Source organism: Bufo gargarizans, chromosome 10, assembly GCF_014858855.1.
Source record: "Bufo gargarizans isolate SCDJY-AF-19 chromosome 10, ASM1485885v1, whole genome shotgun sequence".
Classification (NCBI taxonomy): domain Eukaryota; kingdom Metazoa; phylum Chordata; class Amphibia; order Anura; family Bufonidae; genus Bufo; species Bufo gargarizans.
Window position 1 is genome coordinate 46895534 of NC_058089.1, and position 23630 is coordinate 46919163.

General features: G+C 45.6%; 2 protein-coding genes and 1 long non-coding RNA gene across 3 annotated transcripts; all 3 read left to right on the forward strand.

Moving 5' to 3' along the window:
• The first annotated feature begins 10735 nt into the window (after nt 1–10735).
• On the forward strand, nt 10736–13726 carry LOC122921131. The gene is made up of 2 exons (XM_044271134.1): nt 10736–10962; nt 12649–13726. Exons 1-2 carry the CDS (start codon nt 10951–10953, stop codon nt 13462–13464), a joined length of 828 nt encoding a protein of 275 aa, XP_044127069.1. The 5' UTR covers nt 10736–10950; the 3' UTR covers nt 13465–13726.
• A 4516-nt stretch (nt 13727–18242) lies between these two features.
• LOC122920656 lies at nt 18243–20904 on the forward strand. Its single transcript, XR_006386926.1, has 3 exons — nt 18243–18312; nt 20569–20657; nt 20810–20904. It is a non-coding gene; the product is annotated as an uncharacterized LOC122920656 (long non-coding RNA).
• Nucleotides 20905–21115: 211 nt separating this feature from the next.
• On the forward strand, nt 21116–22624 carry LOC122920208 (protein kinase C delta type-like). The gene is made up of 6 exons (XM_044269495.1): nt 21116–21164; nt 21301–21491; nt 21614–21805; nt 21929–22057; nt 22151–22317; nt 22504–22624. Exons 1-6 carry the CDS (start codon nt 21137–21139, stop codon nt 22568–22570), a joined length of 774 nt encoding a protein of 257 aa, XP_044125430.1. The 5' UTR covers nt 21116–21136; the 3' UTR covers nt 22571–22624.
• The last annotated feature ends 1006 nt before the right edge of the window (nt 22625–23630 follow it).

Genomic DNA, 23630 nt, shown 5'->3' on the forward strand with positions numbered 1-23630 from the left:
ATCTTTTTGCTGGATAACTCTATGGGCCAGTTTGTAGAAGATCCTATGAGAGGCAAACTTCTAACAATGCAGCGCTTTAGCGACATGTCATTGTCCATGAGAACCTTGGTAATAGACCACAACATAATCCAAATAAACTGTAAACTCAGCTTAGTAGGGCAAAACACGTTTTAAAAAGTGAATTTCCCAGGGTTGAGTGCTACACTCCAGGACAGACTCAGTGTAACTCGCATAAGGACACTAATGCTAAATGGGAGTGCTTTAAATCTACTTTGTAGAAGTATATTAAATGAATTTCTGGAGTTAAAAAGTACAGGCAAATAAAATTAAACCCCACATGGCTTACATAGTGTAAAAGAGCAATAAATGACAGGGTGTTTAAGAGAACCTTTTTTTTAAACAATAAAAAATCTAAACTAAGCATACAGACATGGAGAGCAGCACCCAGGGATCTCCCGGCACTTACTATTATCCCTGGGTGCCGCTCCGTTCTCCTGGTAGCTTCAGATTTTCAGCTCAACTTGGAGGAGCCTGCCGGTGTCTCCTCCCAGGCTGGAGTGCTGGCCAATCGCAGCGCTCAGCTCATAGCTAATAAAAAAACCTCAGCCTGAGGTTTTTTTCTAGCTATGAGCTGAGTGCTGCAATTGGCCAGCACTCTAGCCTGGGAGAATGAGATGCTGGCAGGATCCTCCCAGTTGAGCCCAAAAATCTGAAGATGCCAGAACGGAGCAACACTCAGGGATAATGGGTGCAGTGAGATCCCTGGGTGCTGCTCTCCATGTCTGTATGCTTAATTTCTTTTTTTTTGTAGTGAAAGGTCCTCTTTGAAAAAATAAAGGGGGTCAACTATAGCCTTCAAAAAGTATAATCAGCCAAAATAAACAATATAATACAGGTGTCCAAAGAAAGTAACCCCAAAAGAACCCTAAAACACTTGTCAGATACATTAATGAAAAACAAGCTCAGAACGTGCATGGCCCCTAAACAATAGCAACAGGGTGTTAGTTGCTGGGGCTTAAAAGGGTCATCTTACATGAGTAAGTGGTGTTTATCATGAAGAAAAAGTTAAAACAAGGCACTTACTAATGCATATCATCCATATTGCACCCATGTCACTAGGTCCTCCCATCAGCACAGGAAACCTGAGATGTGGAGGGGGTGTGAACCTTTTTCTCATCTCAGTTCAGGTTTCCTGTACCCTGGATAAGTAGGTACCTAGGAAGCTCCTACCTTTTGGGTTCTCACACCAGGGGGCTGGGGGAAAGTCCTGGTCTACATCACCATGAAAGGACCTATCCCTTGTGGCATGCCTCCTTGGGGAACAGCTTGCTGAAGTCTGCCTCCCAGCACCAAGGGGAACAGCTGTGGCTGTGTTCAGGTGGTGTCCGGTGTCCCTTATCCAAAATGGTGACCAGGGGATGCAGGGCGGAGCCTCTGGTGTCATGTCACTTCTGGTGGGGGGAGGGCACCTTTGCTCGGTGGTCTAGGTGTTTGGGCCTAGACTTAAAAGTAGGCCAAGGTGCACTACCAATGGCAGCAGGAGAAGGCAACCCGCCCTACATTTGCATGCACGGTGTAGGATCTGGTGTCTGGACATAATGTCTGAGCCGGGTGATTCAGGACGTGCCAATCCCTTCAGGCACACAGGTCTGGTATTGGACCTGAGTGGGAATGTTTTCATCTTCAGATGGTGAGAACTGTTTGCCTTGTTATAGACAGCAAAAACACCAAATAAATAATCCTGCAAATCTAAGCATAAAGAATTTGGTGGATGTAGAGTAGCTTTACCTGCTATGGTTATGGAAGAGTCGCACAATTTGTCCAAAAGTATTAAGGCTTTGAGATCAGACGTTAAAGGACCTTTCACCGGATTTTATTTGCGATACGTACCTGTACTTCTGGGGTACTCCCCAGTGATGCTGCCACCCTGCCTGCTTAGTTAAAAATAGCGCTGCTACGCCACGCTGTGCCCCCCAATCAGAAGTGGGGAGGAGATGCAGTCTTTCTCCGTGGGTGTCTCCTTCCCTTGCAGTAGCTCTGTCCAATCACAGCGCAGAGTGTCATGGCCAGGGAGAAAATCCCTCCCTGGCTGTGACGCTCTTTCGCGATTTGGACATCACTACTGCCGGGAGATAAGGGGATTCCCACAGCGACTGCGTGTCTTCCTCATTGGCTCCGATGCTCAGTATTTGCTTACTGAGCTGGGGAAAATAACTGGGGATGCGGCGTAGGAGTGCTATTTTAACAAAACTGGCAAGGTGGCAGCATCAGCGAGGGGTACTCCGCAAGTACAGGTACTTTACTTTACTCTCAATAAAATCCAGTCTTTAAAGAGGACCTTTCATTACGATAAAAAATCTAAACTAAGTATGCTGACCTGGAGAGCCCCACCCAGGGATCTCCCTGCACTTACTATTATCCCTGGGCACCGCTCCGGTATCTTCAGATTTTCGGCTCAACCGGGAGGAGCCTGCTCTTGTTATCCTAGGCGTTTCCTTCTCCCAGGCTGTAGAGCTGACCAATAGCAACGCTCAGCTCATAGCCTGAGGGTTTTTTTTTTTCGTTTTTTTTCTCCCATGCGATGCCAGCACTCCAGCCTGGGAGAAGGAGACGCCCAGGAGAGCAAGAGTAGGCTCCTCCCAGTTGAGCCAGAAATCTGAAGATATCGGATTCTATACTGGGAGAACGGAGCGGCGCCCAGGGATAATAGTAAGTGCAGGGAGAGCCCTGTGCGCCGCTCTCAATGTCAGCATACTTAGTTTAGATTTTTTATTGTAATGAAAGTTCCTCTATTAAGTAGCTCAAATGGAGATCAGCAGAGAAGGCAGGTTACAATAGAGACACTGATTCTGATATTTCTGGGGAGGATGATATCGAATCCAGACAGAACTTATCTGATGATTACTTTTCAGAAGGGCATACAGCGGGGAGGGCTCTGTTCCCAGCTGAAGATACAGAACCTGTTAAAGGGAACCTGTCACCTGGATTTTGGGTATAGAGCTGAGGACGTGGGCTGCTAGAACATCCGCAATATCCAGTCCCCATAGCTCTGTGCTTTTATTGTGTGTAAAAAAAAAAAAGAATAAACTATTTTATAGATGTGTAAATTAACCTTAGATGAGTCCTGTCTCCTCCATGCTTGAGAGATGAGTCCAGCGTTCTGACTGAGCCCTGTGAAGGTTCTAGGTTATTGGATCCTCATTAGATGACATGCTAGAAAGGGCTTCAGATAAAAGATTCCCGGTTCCCCAGAGGCCTTCCATTTTTTTGTAAACCCTGGTCCAATTTTAGGAGGCAGTGACAGGAGAGAGAGATTTCCTAAAAGATCTAGTGTTTTTTTTTGTTCAAGCCTCAAGAAAATAGATCCAAAGACAAACAACAATGATGCCAGAAGTCAGGTGGGGGGAAGGTTGTCTCAGTTTCTTCCTGCTTTAGGGTCCATTTCTCAAAACAAATGGATCCTAAGTGTTATAGAGAAGGGTTTTCTATTAGAATTCCTTTATCATCCTCCAGAATTTTTCACCCAGACACTCTGCCCCAAGAACCCATGAAAAGAGGCAAGGCTTAGAATCAGAAGTATTTGCCCTTCTAGACAAGGGAGGGGGGCGGGGTTGCCCGGTTCCAAGAGGGAGGTAGGGAAGGGTTTCTATTCCCCTTTGTTTCTAGTGAAAAAAACAAACGGGACATTCAGAGTAATATTGAATCTGAAAATCTAAACAAATCCCTAACTTTCAAAAAATTCCATATGGAGGCAATAAAAACATCTACAAACCTACTCTTTCAGAATTGCTGGATGGCAATCCTGGATCTAGAAGATGCCTATTCCAAAATTTTTTAAGTACAAGTGGTTTGGGTAAAAGGGAATTTGATACACCTCCAATAAAGGGCGCTTCCCTTTGGCATATCTGAAGCTCCAAGAGTCTTTACCAAGGTGGTGTCACGGCTGAGGATGGGGTAAACCCTCAGCCGTGCGATGCCAGAAGATGGTAGGTCGCTACTTGGCCAGGACCACAGAAATAGGGAGCAGGTCACCTCCTAATTGCATCCCTAATCTGACCCTGACTCCTAGCTGTATGAGCCGACCCTGATGGTAGGAGGGCTCATACTCCGGAACCTTGAAGTCCCTGCTAGCCCTCAGGGTGGCCCTAAACTAGGAGCAGGGTAAGACGACCTGTTCCTTCTGGATACGGAGGAACAGGAGTCTCACTGGCCAAGCTGCAAGGAAAAGGGGAACACAAACAGACCTATGGATATGGCAGGTGAACGGCACTAGTTCCACCTACCTGCCACAGCCTTGCTGACTGGATCTCTGTGCTGACAAGCTGATGTCCACACAATACTAAATGAACACCGCAAACACACAGGAACCCAGATCCATAGCTGCACCAAATAACAAAAGGAAAGTGTAATTTTTCTTACCGTAAATTCTCTTTCCTTTAGTCCAAAGCAGCAGCACCCACGGGCATTTCTAATCCTCCTGAAAATGTAGGACAGGAGATGTCAATTAATCAATTTAACACAGCTCCTATAAAACTGCCTAACTTAGTCCCTCCTATTGTGTACTTCCAACTGAACTTCCAGTCATAATAAACAAATAAAAAAATAACACTCAAGGTAAGTTTCAACAATCACTTTATTGGATGGGTAAGTATGTGCTGCTGCTTTGGACTAAAGGAAAGAGAATTTACGGTAAGAAAAATTACACTTTCCTTGTCGTCCTACAGCAGCAGCACCCACGGGGATTTAGCAAGTAATCCTACAGGGAGGGCTCTCCTTTATACCGCGGACTGTATTACCGCTCTGCCAAAAGCCATCTCTCCTGTTTGTCTCATATCCAGTCTGTAATGCTTCACAAACGTGTTGGACGAGCTCCAGGACGCTATTCTACAGATCTGGTCTATGGGGACAGATTTTTTCTCTGCCCATGATGTGGCTATAGCGCGAGTGGAATGAGCCCTTATGGGTTTTGGCGCTTCTGATCCATTACGTTCATAGCAGATAGTGATAGCTTCTCGTATCCATCTGGATATTGAGGCTTTTGTTAGTTTTCCCCCCTTGTTCTTCCCTGAATATGATATAAACAGGTGGTCTGTCTTCCTAAACTGTCCTTTTCTCTGGACATATATTTTTAATGATCTGCCTACATCCAGGGAGTGAAGTCTACACTCCTCCTCTGAAACCAGATCCGGGAAAAAAACGGGCAACTCAATCTGCTGATTTAGATTCGTAAAAGAAGGCACTTTCGGTTGAAAGGAAGGTAAAGTCCTCAGCAATACTTTATCTTGAAGAAAAATTGTGTAAGGCTCAGCACATGCCAGGGCCTGAATTTCACTCACCCGCTTGGCTGAAGTGATTGCCACTAAAAAACAGACCTTGAGGGACAAAAACTTTATCTCTGACTCTTGAAGTCTTTCGAAGGGAGCATTGCAAAGCTGATTTAGAACCAAGCAGAGGTCCCACTTTGGGATCGGGTAGATGACCTGTGGCTTAAGCCTCCTTACCGCCTTGACAAACCTCTGTATTAGAGGTTCCTGTGATAATCTCCTTCCCAATGCAGCTGATAGGGCTGATATCTGGACTTTAATCGTGCCAGGCCTCAAGCCTTTTTCGAACCCCTGCTGCAGAAAATTCTGAATATCCTGAATAGTAGGAGACTGAGAGGGTACTCCATTCTTCTCGCACCAAAGATTGAAGGTTTTCTTGATTCTTAGGTAAGCTCTATTTGTAGAGCCTGCTCTGGATTGTAGCAGGGTTCTTATCACTGCCTCGGACAAGCCCTCTTGTATTAAAAGGGGGCAGTCAACATCTATGCTGTCAACTGCAGGTGGCGTAAATGCGGACAACATATGTCGCCCTGCGTCACCAGGTGCGGAATCTGTGGGAGCTTCCAAAGGGTGTTCTTGCTCATCACCACCAGTGAGGCAAACCATGCCCTCTTGGGCCAGTACGGACAGATTAGAATTGTTGAGACCTGGTCCCGTCTGATCTTCTGCAAGACCTTTGGGATCATAGGTATGGGCGGAAATACAGGTCATTCTCAAAAAATTAGCATATTGTGATAAAGTTCATTATTTTCTGTAATGTACTGATAAACATTAGACTTTCATATATTTTAGATTCATTACACACCAACTGAAGTAGTTCAAGCCTTTTATTGTTTTAATATTGATGATTTTGGCATACAGCTCATGAAAACCCAAAATTCCTATCTCAAAAAATTAGCATATCATGAAAAGGTTCTCTAAACGAGCTATTAACCTAATCATCTGAATCAACTAATTAACTCTAAACACCTGCAAAAGATTCCTGAGGCTTTTAAAAACTCCCAGCCTGGTTCATTACTCAAAACCGCAATCATGGGTAAGACTGCCGACCTGACTGCTGTCCAGAAGGCCATCATTGACACCCTCAAGCAAGAGGGTAAGACACAGAAAGAAATTTCTGAACGAATAGGCTGTTCCCAGAGTGCTGTATCAAGGCACCTCAGTGGGAAGTCTGTGGGAAGGAAAAAGTGTGGCAGAAAACGCTGCACAACGAGAAGAGGTGACCGGACCCTGAGGAAGATTGTGGAGAAGGACCGATTCCAGACCTTGGGGGACCTGCGGAAGCAGTGGACTGAGTCTGGAGTAGAAACATCCAGAGCCACCGTGTACAGGGGTGTGCAGGAAATGGGCTACAGGTGCCGCATTCCCCAGGTCAAGCCACTTTTGAACCAGAAACAGCGGCAGAAGCGCCTGACCTGGGCTACAGAGAAGCAGCACTGGACTGTTGCATGTCATTCGGAAATCAAGGTGCCAGAGTCTGGAGGAAGACTGGGGAGAGGGAAATGCCAAAATGCCTGAAGTCCAGTGTCAAGTACCCACAGTCAGTGATGGTCTGTGGTGCCATGTCAGCAGCTGGTGTTGGTCCACTGTGTTTTATCAAGGGCAGGGTCAATGCAGCTAGCTATCAGGAGATTTTGGAGCACTTCATGCTTCCATCTGCTGAAAAGCTTTATGGAGATGAAGATTTCATTTTTCAGCACGACCTGGCACCTGCTCACAGTGCCAAAACCACTGGTAAATGGTTTACTGACCATGGTATTACTGTGCTCAATTGGCCTGCCAACTCTCCTGACCTGAACCCCATAGAGAATCTGTGGGATATTGGGAAGAGAAAGTTGAGAGACGCAAGACCCAACACTCTGGATGAGCTTAAGGCCGCTATCGAAGCATCCTGGGCCTCCATAACCCCTCAGCAGTGCCACAGGCTGATTGCCTCCATGCCACGCCGCATTGAAGCAGTGATTTCTGCAAAAGGATTCCCGACCAAGTATTGAGTGCATAACTGAACATAATTATTTGAAGGTTTACTTTTTTTTGTATTAAAAACACTTTTCTTTTATTGGTCGGATGAAATATGCTAATTTTTTGAGATAGGAAATTTGGGTTTTCATGAGCTGTATGCCAAAATCATCAATATTAAAACAATAAAAGGCTTGAACTACTTCAGTTGGTGTGTAATGAATCTAAAATATATGAAAGTCTAATGTTTATCAGTACATTACAGAAAATAATTAACTTTATCACAATATGCTAATTTTTTGAGAAGGACCTGTATGTAGGCCAGTGTGAAGTCCCACGGGACTGAGAGGGCATCCAACCTCCAGGGGTTGTCCCCCTTGAATAGGGAGCAAAATAGAGGAACCTTTGCATTGTTCCGAGTAGCCATTAGATCTATCTGGGCACGGCCCCAGCGCTTCATGAGCTGCGCAAATATTTGTGGGTCCAATGACCATTCTCCCGGAAGGGGTAAGTCGCGGCTTAGTCTGTCGGCTACTACATTGCTCCTCCCTCTGATGTATACAGCTGACAGCTGTTGGATATTGGCCTCTGCCCATCCGAAGATCCGTTCCGCCTCTTTGAGGAGGGCTAAGGATCTGGTACCTCCCTGGCGATTTAGGTACGCAACGGTGGTTTTGTTGTCCGATTTTATCTTTATGGCTTGATCCCGGACCATAGGGTGGAACTGCGTTAGAGCATTGTAGACTGCTCTCATCTCTTTGAGATTTGACGACATTAGTCTCTCTACTGGGGTCCAAGTACCTTTCACGCTCTGCCCCTTCATGTGGGCACCCCAACCTGTAGCTGATGCATCGGTTGTGATTTCGGTCCATACAGGAAGGGCAAATGTCCTGCCATTGTTTACAGCCATCCACCACCTCAGGGAGTTTCTTGTCTCCTTTGAGACTATTGTCATTTGATCCAGAGAATTGTTGTCTCTGTCCCATTTCTGTAGTATCTCCCACTGTAACTGCCTCATGTGCCAATTTGCCCACAGAATTGCCTGGCTAGCAGCAGTCATGAGACCGAGCGTCCTCATCATCTGACGAAGGAAAATCGGTCGGATCTGTCTCAACAATCGTATATTCTGGTGCAGAACATTCATCCTGTTCATAGGAAGAGAAACAGTCATTGCCTTGGTGTCCAGGATAAATCCCCAGAAACTGCTTCTGCTGGGCTGGTCTGATACTGGATTTCTCCGTATTGACTAACCAGCCTAGAGACTGGAGTCTGTTGAATATTACCTGGAGATGTGCGTTGAGAATCTCCACACTTGACCCCTTCACCAGCCAGTCGTCCAAATATGGGATTACTGTTATTCCCAATTCTCTGAAGCCTGCTACTACTGCCGCTATCACCTTTGTGAAAGTGAATGGGGCTGACGAAATCCCGAACGGGAGAGACGTAAACTGCAGGTGATGTAGTTGTCCCCTTAAGAAGACCGCGATGCGAAGGAACTTTCGGTAACCCTTGTGAATGGGGATGTGTAAATACGCGTCCTTTAAATCTATTGTAGCAAGGTAATCTCGTGGGTCCAGTAGACTTAGTGCGGACTGAACTGTCTCCATATGGAATTTCTTCTTCCGTATGAATCTGTTGAGATACCTTAGGTCTACAATAGTTCTCCACCTCATCTGAGGCTTTGGAACTAGAAAAACCTTTGAATACACTCCTTGGAAGATTTCTTCTTCCGGAACAGGTTCCAGAACATTCATCTGAAATAACAGGCTATAAAGGAGTTCAATTAGGCATTGCTTCTGACCTTTTAAACTTTGTGTTATGACATACCTGTCTGGGGGCCTTACGGCATCTACAACCCATTGATCCTTTACTACCTTCTCCCATTCTATATGAAAGTAGGTCAATCTGCCCCCTACAGGCATACCTTTGGCGTCAGAATTCCAGCTTGCGTCTGGGGGGTGGAGCTCCTCTTCCACGGCCTCTTCTCCGCAGTGTAGAGGCTCCTCTGGAGCTACCTCCTCGTGACACGGATGTTTCTCCTCCATCTGATCTTCTGCGTCCCGTGCCTCTATTGGCTGTGCGAAAGGAAGAAAACCACTTTCTCCTGGAAACATAAGGAAGGGATTTACCCTTCTTGTCTGACAAGTTCTCCATGAGTGTGTCTAGCTCAGGCCCAAAGAGTTTATTTGGACGGTATGCCATGGCACACAGTGTACTCTTAGAGTGGGCATCTGCCCCCCAAGGCTTTATCCATAGGGATCTTCTGCCTGTAGTAGACAATGCCATGGATCTTGCAGAATATCTTGCTTGTTGTACCGACACATCACAAAGAAAGTCAGAGGCCAGAGCTATCTTCTTAAAAAATAATAAGATGTCATCTCTAGGTACCCCCTTATCTATGTCCTCCTCCATCTGGAGAAGCCATGATCTCAGGTTCTTGGTAACCACATAAGAAGCAAGTGCTGCTTCAGACTGCCCTGAGGCCGTGAGATAACTGCGGCGTAGGGCATTCTCTATCCTCTTATCGATTGGGTCTGTAAAATTAGATCCATCTTCACTTGGAACCAATGTACGTCTGAACAGATTTGAAATAGCGACGTCAACCTTGGGGGGCTCTTCCCACTGTCTCTCCTCTTCTTGGTCAATCACATACATGGACTTGAACCTTTTATTAAATATTGTCCCCTTATCTGGTGTCTTCCACTCGTTGACCATAAGTTTCTTCACCAAGGGGTCAACTGCAAATGCTCTAGATCTTTTAGGGATACCGTCCTCACCGACTATTTCAGTCTGCACTACACACTCGGGCTCAAGAGATTTGAACAATCTTGACATTCTTTGCAACGGAAATACATTTATTTCCTGATCACTCTCCTCTGATTCTGAGGAGTTAACTTTGTCTATGACTCTATATTCCTCAAACATGTCGGACTCTCTGGGAGAAGAATCCATTCAAGTAGTAGCCGCCGGTCTTAACTCTGTCTGAGAAGCTCCAGTTTCATTGTCTGTGAACTGCTTAAACGCATCATGTACAAAGTCCTTCATCCATAATAACATGTATTTATTAGATAAGGGCTGATCCTCTACAGGAAAGTCATTAGTTCTGCAATTTAGGCAGAAATAAAATTCACTGCCATCTGGCAGGGGGTGTTACATGATCTGCAAGACATATGTTTTCGCTTCCCAGCGGACTTCCTTGTGGTGGGGCCTCTATCCTCAGAACCATGAGACATTTTTCTATAATAGAGCAGAGAAGCATTAGTTTAATCTGCTCTAAAATGATTATAACTTAATTCCTTTATTATGCAGTAAGTTTAAGAACAGAGAAACCACCACTGAATAAGGTTACTACACAACTGTATTGTGAGTGAGTGAAATTTGAGCAACCATCCACTAGATGGCAGCAACTCCCTGCAGCCCGGCCAGCCTGAATCTCACTCACTCGTCCTAGCAAGATGTAATTGCTTCCGCAACACAGCAGAGAGCTCCGGAGGTAAAACCAACATTCTCAAGGATTACTTACCTCGTGGGAGCGTGGCAAAAGCGCAGCAGAGCAGCACAGAATGATGGACGCCAGCAACTTTTATCTCTCCCTCCCTCCTCCCTGCTAGGCGGCACACGCACAAGACGCACGCAGCCAGCGGGGGGAGGTGGAACCACCTGAGGGATGCGCCGCCTGGTAAGTTACCTAAGAGCCGCAGCCCTATACAGTTAATGCAGCGCCAGAACTAGCGTCTCCTGATGATATAACAACAGGACACCAGTCCTGAGAGAAATAGCGGAGGGAAAGCAAGATCATAAATAGAACAAAATACTTCCCAACATCTCCCCTTCTCCAGAAGGATGTCCTTTCCCAGGAAGGACAGAAAAAAACACAATAGGAGGGACTAAGTTAGGCAGTTTTATAGGAGCTGTGTTAAATTGATTAATTGACATCTCCTGTCCTATATTTTCAGGAGGATTAGAAATCCCCATGGGTGCTGCTGCTGTAGGACGACAAAGAAAACATCAACTGCACATCACATATAACATAAACTTATGACCACAAGGGTGGCCCCCACTGGCAGATGGTGAATTACCAGGAGGATGTCTCCAGCAAAGCATGGCTGAAGAACCCCTCAGCTTCAGGTCTCCAAAGAGGCTTTATAGCCCAAAGTGGACACATCCACACAGACACACACAAGAAAGGGAATTAACCCTTCCATCACCAACCAGGGAAGTGAAACCACTTAAAGGGTAATGTGCACACATAACATATAACACCCCGTGCACAACGATAAAAGGCACACCTATAAAAAGAGAGGTTGCCAGGTGCAACCGCATGCACATTGCAGCAAGCTGCCTAGCACCAGCTCAGGCTGCTATACTGCGACATACAAAATAACATGTTGCCAGCGGCAACCACAAGCGAGGCAACATACTAGCAGCCCTCACCTGTGGTTGAACAACGAAACCAAACCGCCGGCAACAGCATGCGGTTCAGGAGTCACGACCATGTGCGTTGGCCTCTCTAAAAACGTAACCAAAATCTTCGACCTAAAGGAGACATATATATGTATATATATATTTCTTCTTCGTCCTACAGCAGCACAGAAGGGATATTTCCCGTCCCAGTCACTCTATCATAGGACCGCCCACCTAGAAAAATCTAACAATCAAACAATTAACAATTAACACAATTGACAATACCCTAGGTACTCTATATAACACGCCAAGGCACTGCATCCATTGTGTTTTTTCTAGTCCTTACTCTAGCAGGTGATTGTCTCACCTTGCTGCCCACCTGGAAAGGACTCGAGCCTTGCGTTGTTCAGGCTCCGTCGGTCTGGCTAGTGGTTTCCTAGCCCAGACCTGTTATAGTGTATTGTGGCTGTTGCCTACCAGTGCGTTTGCCTGGTAATACCTGTAGCAGGTCGCCGGTCTGTGTCCAGTGCGTTTGCCTGGCTGACCTGATTCCCGGTGTACAGACGTTTGCAGCCGGGTAAGTATTAGGCTGTCTGCCGGCGATGCCTGGCTCTGGTCTGATGGTGTTACCCTGGGTAAGTTCAGGAAGGGTTAATTACCTTTCTCTATGCGCTGCGGTCTCTGTTTGTTTAGACACACGCACTCAGTTCCCTTATCTCTAGCCACATTCCTCTCCTGTGCGGCGTCCAGGTCCTGTGACGTCATCACGTTGGGGGCGTGTTTTGGGCGGCAATTTCAAACTCTGGTGCCTATTTCGAGACTCAGAAGCTGTGTGCACATTCCTGCTGTGCGGGGCAGCCGAGTTCTGAGTCTCTGAAGGTATTACCATAGGGTACTGCTGCTCTGTCTGCCTCCCTTATGCTCTATATTTTTGCATCTAATACATTTATTTTTTTCTTAGATGTCGAGCCGGAAGAGCCACAAAAAGACAAAGCACCGTGTTTGTGCAGGTTGTAGATTGCCGCTTCCTGATGATTTACATGATGACATCTGTGATATCTGTGCAGAGAAGTTACGCACGCCTGATCCGCAGCCCGCAAGATCTAAGCTATGCATCACTTGTCTACAGCCTTTATCTCCAGAAGCGACATCCAATATCTGTTTGGATTGTACCCCACAGGACCCGTTAGCAGAAGAAGCAAAAAATTTTTTTTCCTGGTTCAGAGAAAATATGCAGAATTTGGCGTCTACTTCTGGCAGTAAGAAGGAAAGAAGCCATCATCATCATCATCATTCAGATGACATGTCTCAATCATCAGCTATTGTATCTCAATCTGACCTATCCTCAGATTCAGATTCAGGTAGTGAAGAATTTTTTCTATTGAAAAAGGATTCAGCAGAAAAACTCATCAGACGCGTAAAGCGTTGTCTGGAAACTAATGATGAAGAAGATTTGTTCATTTTATTTTCTGGTCCGAGGAAGGGTATGAAAGCTTCAAAAGACACTCTGGGTCGTTGGATTAAAACAACCATCTCGGAGTCCTACATCTTAGATGGTAAAGAACCGCCTCGGCCGTTAAGAGCCCACTCCACGAGGGCAACCTCTACATCTTGGGCTGAAAGACAGCAAGTTGATCTCCTAGACATCTGCAATGCAGCTTCCTGGACTTCATCCTCTACGTTTGTGCATCACTACAGGCTCAGCAATGGACCCGAGAACTCAGCCTTCAGCACAGCAGTTTTGTCAGCAGTAAAACAGAGCTTTCCCCCCCTTTAATTTCTATGTTATATCCCTTCTGTGCTGCTGTAGGACGAAGAAGAAAGTTGGAATTTTACTTACGTAATTATACTTTCTTCGAGTCCGAAGGCAGCACACTAACCCTCCCAATAAATTTTACTTGCATGAGCTGGTCTACGTTATTACACAATGGATGCAGTGCCTTGGCGTGTTATATAGAGTACCTAGGGTATTGTCAATTGTGTTAATTGTTAGATTGTTAGATTTTTCTAGGTGGGCGGTCCTATGATAGAGTGACTGGGACGGGAAATATCCCTTCTGTGCTGCCTTCGGACTCGAAGAAAGTATAATTACGTAAGTAAAATTCCAACTATATATATATATATATATACATAAAGATATATATATATATATATATACATAAAAATATATATAAAAAAGAAAAAAACATGGGCCTTTGGTCATGTGTAGCTAAATAAAAAATGTGTAAAGATGTTGTCGGATCCCCAATGTATGATTAAATGTTTTCGTATGTAGGATGCTTAGAAAGATACAAACGGAAATATGTATATATAAAAAAATACAAACGGAAATATGTATATATATAAAAAAAAAAAAAGGGGGTGGAGGCTGTGTTTGTGCATGTGTGCGCAGCCCGTGCTTATTGGTGATGCGGGGGAAATGTAGCTTTTTGTGTGTTCTGTTTTCAACTGTATATATATACACATACGAACAAATGTACATATACATATATATACATATATATATACACACACGTACACATAAATGTACTACATAAATGTACCTCGCACACAAGGTCTCAGGTTATATTCTGTTCTTAACGTCATATGATTTAGAGGTTCTGGTTAGTAGTTTGAGTATTCGATTGATTCGTTTAGTCCAAAAGGTGTTTGTCACGGCTGGTGGTGGGGGAAACCCCCAGCCGTGCGGTGCCAGGAGATGGTCGGGTTACCCCTTGGCCGGGACCACAGAGTTAGGGAGCAGGTCACCTCCTATTGCGTCCCTAACGCTGACCCTGTCTCCTGTCAGTATGAGCCGACCTTGGTGGTAGGAGGGCTCATACGCCGGAACCTAAAAGTCCCTGCAAGCCCTCAAGTCGGCCCTGAACTAGGGGACAGAGTAAGACGACCTGCTCCTCCTAGACACGGATGAGCAGGAGTCTCAACGGCCAAGCAACACAGGGGATACAAAAACAGCTATGGCAGTGGCAGTCAAACGGAACCAACTCATCACTCACCTGCCACAGACAACACAACCAGGAACCCATGTGCAGGTGCTGTAAGTACAAGACAACAACGGACACAGCACACACCAGACATCACACAGGAACCCTGAACCATAGGCTGCAATAACACAATCCCATACACACCTAGATAACACCGTGAAACATAGTCTTTACTAACAAAGGTTTTAAACTTATGACCGGAAGGGTGGCCCTTACAAGAAGGATGGAATCCACAGGAGGCTGCTTCAGCCAAGCATGACTGAAAGCAACCTACTGAGCTGTGCTCCAGACACAGGCTTTATAGGGCAAAGTGGCCACACCCACCGGTCAACCACACCCAGTGACACAACACACACACTGGGAAGGAAGTTAACCCTTCCTACACCACAGAAGGGAAAACACACATACAGGGGAAGTGACCAACCTGATCACCCTGTGAAGGGACGATGTCCGTGCGCACTAAACAACAACAAGTGCACACCGGACATACAAACAAAGTGCATCCACACACGCACACAACTCCCCGGGAACCGCACACATAGCTGTTGTCCGCGGCAACCGCACTGAGGCCAACTACAATATGCGGTTGAAACAACAACCACAACCGCGGGCAGCTGTATGCGGCTCCCAAGGAGTCACGACCATAACCGTGGCCGTGACAGTGTTAATGTGTTGAGGCGATAGATCCAGTGCATTTCTTTCTGGCAGAGTTGTTGATACGAAGTGGTTATGTGTTCTATGGGTGAAACTTTGAGTGTTGATGGGTCCTTGTTGTGTTTCTCTGAGTAGTGGCGGGATACGCTGTGGGTTAGGACGCCTCGTCTGATGTTTGAGCGATGCTCGTTCATTCTTTCTCTGACTATTGTGTGGTTCTGCCGACATATTGTAACTTACAAGGGCAGGTTAGTAGGTATATCACATGTTTTGTACCACAATGTAGGTCTTGTTTGATGTTCCATATTCCGTTATGGCCTTCTTTTGGTGTACTGAGAGGCAATTCTTTGGTCCCATGGGTGATCATAGAGCAATATAGGCACTTTTTGGTTTGGCATTTCCGTATCCCTATTCTACTTGTATTTTGGGCGATCCCTAGTGGTAGGATCACTTTTTGCGTCTCTAGTTTGGGACAGGACGGGGCAAATAGATTCTTTAGGGTTTTTGCTCTTCTGAATGTGAGGGAAGGTTGCCTGGGTAGGGAGTCTTTTAGGATTGGATCTTTAAGAAGGATACCCCAATGTTTATTTAGAATCTGTCTGATGTTTTTATGTTTGGCATTAAACCGTGTGATTAGGTTGTATTGATATTTTTCATTGGTTGTAGTTTTCGGTCAGGTGGGTTGGAGGGTGACTTTTTGGTTTAGGGTACAAACCTTTTTTGCGGTAGCATTGATTAGTCCCTTCGGATAACCTTTTTCTTTGAATCAGTTTTTGATGATGTTTAATTGTTCCCTCATTACTTGGTCATTTGAGCAGTTTCTTCTGATCCTTTTCATTTGGCCAAATGGAATGTTGTTTTTCCATTTGGAGTAATGGCAGCTGGAATATTCAAGATTTTTTTCCTTTATTTTTTTCCTTCATTTTGTGTTGTCCTTCTTGTACCATGTCCAGTTTAGATTAATTCTGTCTGGACATTGCACCTGTGGCAGCCTTCAACTTCCCCAACAACCGAATCCAATAAAAAATATATGAAAAAAAAATATCTATATAAAAAATACAAAAAATAACATAAAGAAATAAATAAGCATTCACCCGAAATATATATTTTTGGACCCTAGATATATCATATTACCACCTAACGGTCCGTTCCCTTTGGCGCCCTGCCTGGATATCCCAGACTCTCTAGACACCAAGGAGTCTGCGACTAATCCCCTCTTCTTTTTTCCCTATATCTCTGTCGTGACAGGTGGTAGCAGAGATAGTTTTACGAATGCTGCTATCGGGAATATTTGGACGATTTTTTAAAATAATCTCTCAATCAAAAGAATTGAGAGATTGAAAGATGTAGGCTGGAAAATAAATTGGAAGAAATCAAACCTGGTTCCCTCAGGTTTATGTGTTTTTGGGAAATCAGTTGGACTCCTGTCAGCAAAGGAATTTTCTTCCCCTTCAAAGGAGGGAATCAATCAGGGAGCAGATTTTGTCCGTATTTAACCCTCACCAGTGTACTTTCAGAGAGGCGATGCCGTTGTTGGGTCAGATGACATCCTCTATTCCAGCAGTGGCATATGCACAGATCTACTCCAGAAAACTACAAGCAGACATTCTGAGATCCTGGGACGGCTCCCCTTATTCTTTGGACCAAAAATTCCACCTATCCTCAAGAGCCAGGCATTTTCCTTTTATGGTGGCAATTTCAATAAATCCTTCCGCAGGGGTTCCATGGTCATTCAGGGATCAGACTGTAATCGCTACAGATGCCAGCCCCTGGGGTTGGGGTGCTCACTCTCAGAACAGGTACTGGCAGGGAAAGTGGAATCCAGATTCAAGGAAGACGTCCTCCAACTACAAGAGTTCCGACTCTTAACGTTTGTATCAGGAGATTTTTCACATAGCGGACGAAAGAATGCTTTTTCTTTTAGCGGCCCATTTGAAGGGGAAGGAGAATTTGATAGCGGACTTTCTCAGTCGCATATCCATAAAACAGGGAGAATGGTGTCTAAACAGAGACATTTTTCTGGAGATACTCCAAAGATATGGCCTGCCTACAGTGGATCTGTTCGCCTCAAGAGCCAACAGGAAAGTGAAAAGGTTCTTCTCCCTCAATCATTTGGACAGCCCCTTAACAGTGGACTGGTTAGCACAAGACTGGAGCCAAGAGTTAGGTTATGCCTTAACCTCCTTTTTGCCTTTTTCCAAATATTAAGAAAAATGGAGGACGAGGGAGCCTCAGTTATCTTGATAGTACACGAGCCTTCTGAAATTGGCAGTAGAGCCTCAGTGGATATTACCATTGAGGAAAGATCTTCTTTACCAGGATCTACTAGTGCATCCAAGTCCAGAAATACTCCATCTCTATGTGGAACTTGAAAGGGAGGTATGGTCTAGGAGAGGGTTATCTGATAAAGTAATCTCCACTATGTTGAAAAGAAGGAAGTTGGTACCTCTAAAAAGTACATTAAAGTGTGGAATATTTTTTGTACCTTCCTAGGTCACAGTCCAGATCCTTTTAAAGTTCCAGATGTGCCAAAAATTCTAGACTTTTTGCAAGCTGGTCTAGATAAAAATCTTAAAGCATCCACCTTAGGAGTACAGGTGGCTGAGGGGGCGTGGCCAGATGTGGATCTAGGAGGAAGCTCAAACAGCTCCAGCAGGTACCGTTAGATAAAGCGCCACACAGCACTCCTGTGCCCCTAAAATTGCATCATAACGCGGCCCACACTCTCACCTCCTCATTATGGGCTGCACAAAAACAAAAAATATGCAGCTCCAGCAAAGATTGATGTCTTCGTTCGGGCCTTTGGAAAAATCCTAGTTGGTGCCCGCAGCTCAAATCATAGAAGCGCTGATCAAGGCTTCAAAAAGACCTGGAAGCCCTATACAGGAGAGTATCCAGAGAAAGAGGAAGAGGGGAGAAGAGATGGGGGGTGGAAGCTGATGACAGACCCAGCACGTCCTACAATACTGACATGGAACAGCTGTCAGGTGAGTGCAGATCTACGTTTCTTACAGGGGCGTAGCGTGGGGGGGGGGGGGGGCAGGGGGGCCGTTGCCCCGGGCACAAAATTGCAGGGGGCGCCAGGCGGCAAACACTTCAATGAGGTTCATGGGAGCCTATGGCTCCCGTCCCCTCCGTTCTTCCTCATAGTGGCCTGAAGCCTATGAGGCAGTAGAGCGAGCGTAGTGTAAGAGAATGTAGTTGATCCTGGGAGGTATGATGTCTCGTCACCCAGGGGGCGTGGCCTAACGATGTGCGGGAGATTCTACAGAGCAGGAGCAGAGTGTGAAGGTAAGTATGTGGAGGAGAATAGTGACTGTTATTTTTACTTGGGGGGGGGGGCTTTTTGCAGGGGCTGAAGGGAGAAGGAATCCTCTTTGTATTGGAGACTGTATGTTAGTGGGGTCTGAAGAGAAGGCGGGGGGATATTATTTACATGGGACTGTATGCTGGAGAGGCTGAAGGCAGGGGGGGTGATATTTTACATGGGACTGTATGCTGGAGGGGCTAAGGCAGGGAAGTGATGTGTTTTACATGGGACTGTATGCTGGAGGGGCTGAAGGCAGAGGGGGGGTTGTATCTTACATGGGACTGTATGCTGGAGGGGCTGAAGGCAGGGAGAGTGATGTATTTTACATAGGACTGTATGCTGGAGGGGCTGAAGGCAGGGGGAGTGATGCATTTTAGGCTACTTTCACACTTGCGTTCAGAGCGGATCCGTCTGGTGTCTGTATAGACGGATGCGCTCCTATAATGCAGACGATGGGATCCGTTCAGAACGGATCCGTCTGCATTATATTGTAGAAAAAATTCTAAGTGTGAAAGTAGATTCAGACGGATCCGTCCAGACTTTACATTGTAAGTCAATGGGGGACGGATCCGTTTGAAAATTGAGCCATATAGTGTCAACTTCAAACGGATCCGTCCCCATTGACTTACATTGTAAGTCTGGACGGATCCGTTTGCCTCCGCATGGCCAGGCGGACACCCGAACGCTGCAAGCAGCGTTCAGGTGTCCGACTGCTGAGCGGAGCGGAGGCCAAACGGTGCCAGACTGATGCATTTTGAGCGGATCCGCATCCACTCAGAATACATTAGGGAAGTACGGATGCGTTCGGGGCCGCTTGTGAGAGCCTTCAAACGGAACCCACAAGCGGAGCCCCGAACGCAAGTGTGAAAGTAGCCTAACATGGGACTGTGCAAGAAGGGCTGGAAGGCAGGGGTGTGATGTATCTTACATAGGACTGTATGTTAGAGGGGCTGAAGGCGGGGAGTGATGTATTTTACATGAGACTGTATGCTGGAGGGGCTGAAGGCAGGAGAGTGATGTGTCTTACATGGGACTGTATGCTGGAGGGGCTGAAGGCAGGGGGAAAGTTGTATCTTACATGGGACTGTATGCTGAAGGGGGGGCATAATTATTACTATAATACTACAGAGGGGGCCATTTTAATATTAATAATATTAATACAGAGGAGGAAATAATAATAATATAGAGGGGCCAGTATATATTATAATTATACAGAGGGCATTATAGTTATGGGCACTACGGGGGAGGTCTGTTAGTCTGTTATCTGAGGATGATAGTAAAGTGAGAAATCCCAAACATTTTCTGTGAAACTCTACAGAGACGAGACGCGGCTGAAAGAAGGTGTCATGGCGGTCCTATCTCCGAATGAAGATGCTGAGGAAAGTCTACATCACAGGAGAGGTCACTGGATGTAACAGGTATGGTGCGGTCTTCTCCTGTATTTTTCATAGCAATGTATGTTATGTCCATACAAATATCTGTTGGGGGGGGTGGGGGTGGATATAGAATTTGGGCCACACTGCCGACGCCTGGCCCCAGACTTCAGGTCACACTGTGTGTGTCCTGAATTCTGGGGCCTCACACCCATCAACTACATTATCTGTACTCAGAGTTATCCCTGTGTTATCTGTGGTGTTACATAGGACTGCAGATGACATCTACTGCATTATTTGTAAAAAGGGGCGTGGTCACAGATTGGGGGCGCAATACTTGGCTTTCCCCGGGTGCTGGCAACCTACGCTACGCCACTGGTTTCTTAGAGCCAATACCCCTTAATGTACAAATTCATGGGATTCTCTACTTTTGGAGAACCCTAATTATGACCAAGATTATGACTTCCCTTCTTTGCTACCCCCTAATGTAGTTACATTGTATTGCAATGGCAAAAATATTGAAATATTAAATCTTACGGTATCTCTCCTGTCTCCACCAGGGACAATTCCAGCAGACGCCCCCATCCTTGTGACTGGACTGGAAAGCTTCACCTTCCATAAAATCCTTGGAGAGGGTGGTTATGGTAAAGTGAGTATTAGGAATTCTTGGGATTTCTTCCTCATGTGTGTTATGTGTGTCGCAGTAATATTACTCTAGGGATGTCAACGCTTCATGTCTTCTCATCACGTCTCATGGCAGGACAGGCCTTTCTTCCAGTTCTAATGCTCTGTCTCCTACAGGTCATGCTGGCCACATATCCCTCCTGTCAACAACAACTGGCAGTGAAGCTGGTGAAGAAGAGGGTCCTGCTTCAGGACTTTAAAGACAATGTCCTGATTGAGCGACAGGTCATGGAGGTGACTGGGAAGAGTCCATTGTTTACCCATGCTTATGCCACCTTCCAGACCAAGCTAAGAGACTGATCCATTATCGAGGCTTGATCAGTGGGTTAGCTCTATAATAATTTAGAAACCTGGATCATATTTTCTGTCTTTTATCATAGGACTATGCCTTCTTCATCATGGAGTTTCTTAGCGGAGGAGATCTAAGTGGTCTCATGAGAGCCAATGCCCTATTCACCGTTCCAGTCACCAGGTAAGACAGAACATGGATATATTAGATAAAGCTGACCATTGCTGTCAGGAACATGCAGCTTTGTGTCATTATTAGTCTGGTAGTTTAATGGGTGAAATGTTGATATTTTTTCTTTTTGCCATCATATTTATGGCAGTTGAGATCATCTGTGGGCTGCAGTTTCTCCACACCAGAGGCATCATACACAGGGACATAAAACCAGCCAATATCTTAATGGACAGCGCCGGTCACTTGAAGATCGCCGATTTTGGTCTTGCCATGATGAACATCTTTGGGGATAAGAAGATCTCAGAATATGCCGGAACTCTTAGATACATGGCACCTGAGGTGAGGAATCATTGACTGCACATGCTACTGAGCTGTTTCTTTCTACAGGACTGGACAGCTCCATGACTTCTGCTGGCCTGGACGATGTTCTAACTCGTATTGTCTGCTGGATGTTTTGACAGATTCTTCTACAGAAGCCCTACAACACGGCAGTGGACTGGTTCTCAGCTGGTGTGATGATATATGAGATGGCTACTGGCAAATATCCATTCTATGCCGGTATACTTCCTGGAACTATCGAAAAGTCACTGATCAATGATGTTCCCACCTACCCAAAAGGACTCAATCCCCAAGCCAGAGACTTTATAGTGGGGGTGAGTAGAAAGACACATAGCAGTAATACAGCAGCTAAATATTATAAAAATGAGGACATTGAAAATCAGGGCTAGCATTGCAACGTGTGATGGAATGAACGTCTTTATTCTACATTTTTCCAGCTCTTAAACAAGTCCCCAGAGAGTCGCCAGGTAGTGGTACATAACATCAGGGAACATCCGTTTTTCATGGAAATCAACTGGACAGATATAGAGGGAGCAGGAGCTCGTCCACCATTCCAACTAGGACCAGTAAGTAAATGATCCAGAGAAGATGTGGCTAGTAGTACAGTTCCATTGTGTTCATTCTTTATCAACAAAGCTTTTGGTATCTTCTCTCCATAGCCACCAGTGATGACATTGACAAAAATTGATGACATCCTGTCCTCCACCGAAGCCAATAAGTCACCAATGGCTGAAAGAGATCAACAACTGTTCTGTGGATTCACATTTGCCAATGAGAACTGGCAGGTCATAAAGCCAATTAAAGAACCTTTCATACGACCACGCAGGTGAGTCATTGTAGCTGAGAGGGGAATACAGACAGGGATTATTGGAGATTTCCTGTGAATCTGTGCAGTGTGCATTCCATTCACTGGCTTATAGTCTGCTCATGGGTGGACAGAGCAAACTTAAAGGTGGTTACCATTTTGCAAAGCTATTTCATTACCAACCTGTTTTTCATTTTTTCTTGGTAGAACGTTTGGCAGATTTGTGAGAGAGACCATCCGCAGGATCTGGAGGAAGATGAAAAACTGGAAGTAAAGAGCTCCACTCTGTATACAGATGTCCCCAGTAGATCAGTGGCAGGTCAGGGGGAGATGCAGCAGAGCAAGGGAGAGGCATCTCCATTTCCTTCTCCTTTGATAGGCTGCAGGCACTAGGCTTGCAGCCAATCAGAGGCTGGCGCAAGCGGAGTGATTACATCATCACGTCCGCCTGAGCCAAGATTTTTACTATGCGGGACACAGGTCGGAAGAGGCCTACATCGCTACCAGCATGGAGGTAAGTATTAGTGGTTTTTTTTCTTTTATGTGGCGCACTATGGGGGCATCAACTGGGGGAATTACTGGCACATTATGGGGGCATTACTGGCACATCATGGGGGACACTATGTGGGCTTCTACTGGCACATCATGGGGGACACTATGGGAGCATTATTGGCACATCATGGGGGGACACTATAAGTGAATCTATTGGGGACATTACTGGCACATCATGGGGGACACTATGGGGGTATCTACTGGGGGCATGGCTGGCACAAGGGAGCAAAAGGGAAGGATTAACTCTAGCAGTGCTGAAAGGAAGTTCCCAGAGTACTAGACCCAATACACAAAGGGAGAGCGGAGCGACGTCCGAACCTGCTCGGGACAGCAGGACAGCGGTGGACTCAGACCACCGGCCTAATAGGTTTCTTGACTGAAGAATTAAAATGCAAACAGTTCAGGACAGGTCATACTTGCAATGGACCAGCTGATGTTACACAGAAATCCAGTATCCTCAGATGTTACAGTTTTCACAGCTGCACAGGTAATCACAGGCCAAAAGGTGTCTCATTAAAATTCTTAAATGAAACTTTACTACTCTGCACTTTGCTAGTTGACTTGTACTTTAGCATTTCAGTGTGTGGTGTAATACGTTACCATAAGCAATATCTTTCAACCTTCTGCTACATTATTTGAACAGGCTGCTAATCCACTCATCCACATTGCAATATGGAAATCTACACAGGTGGTCCAAACTTTATGGCGTGTGCTCAGGCACTGAAGGCTTCTCCTGAACACGGGTGCCTTAGAGTCCATAAAGTCATTTTTAAGACTGATCA

Coding starts and splice junctions, on each gene's coding strand:
- LOC122920208 (XM_044269495.1), top strand. CDS start 21,137: ATGCCCTATTCACCGTTCCAGTCACCAG. Junction 21,165..21,300: donor TTCACCGTTCCAGTCACCAG/GTAAGACAGAAC, acceptor TATTTATGGCAG/TTGAGATCATCTGTGGGCTG. Junction 22,058..22,150: donor CACCATTCCAACTAGGACCA/GTAAGTAAATGA, acceptor TTCTCTCCATAG/CCACCAGTGATGACATTGAC.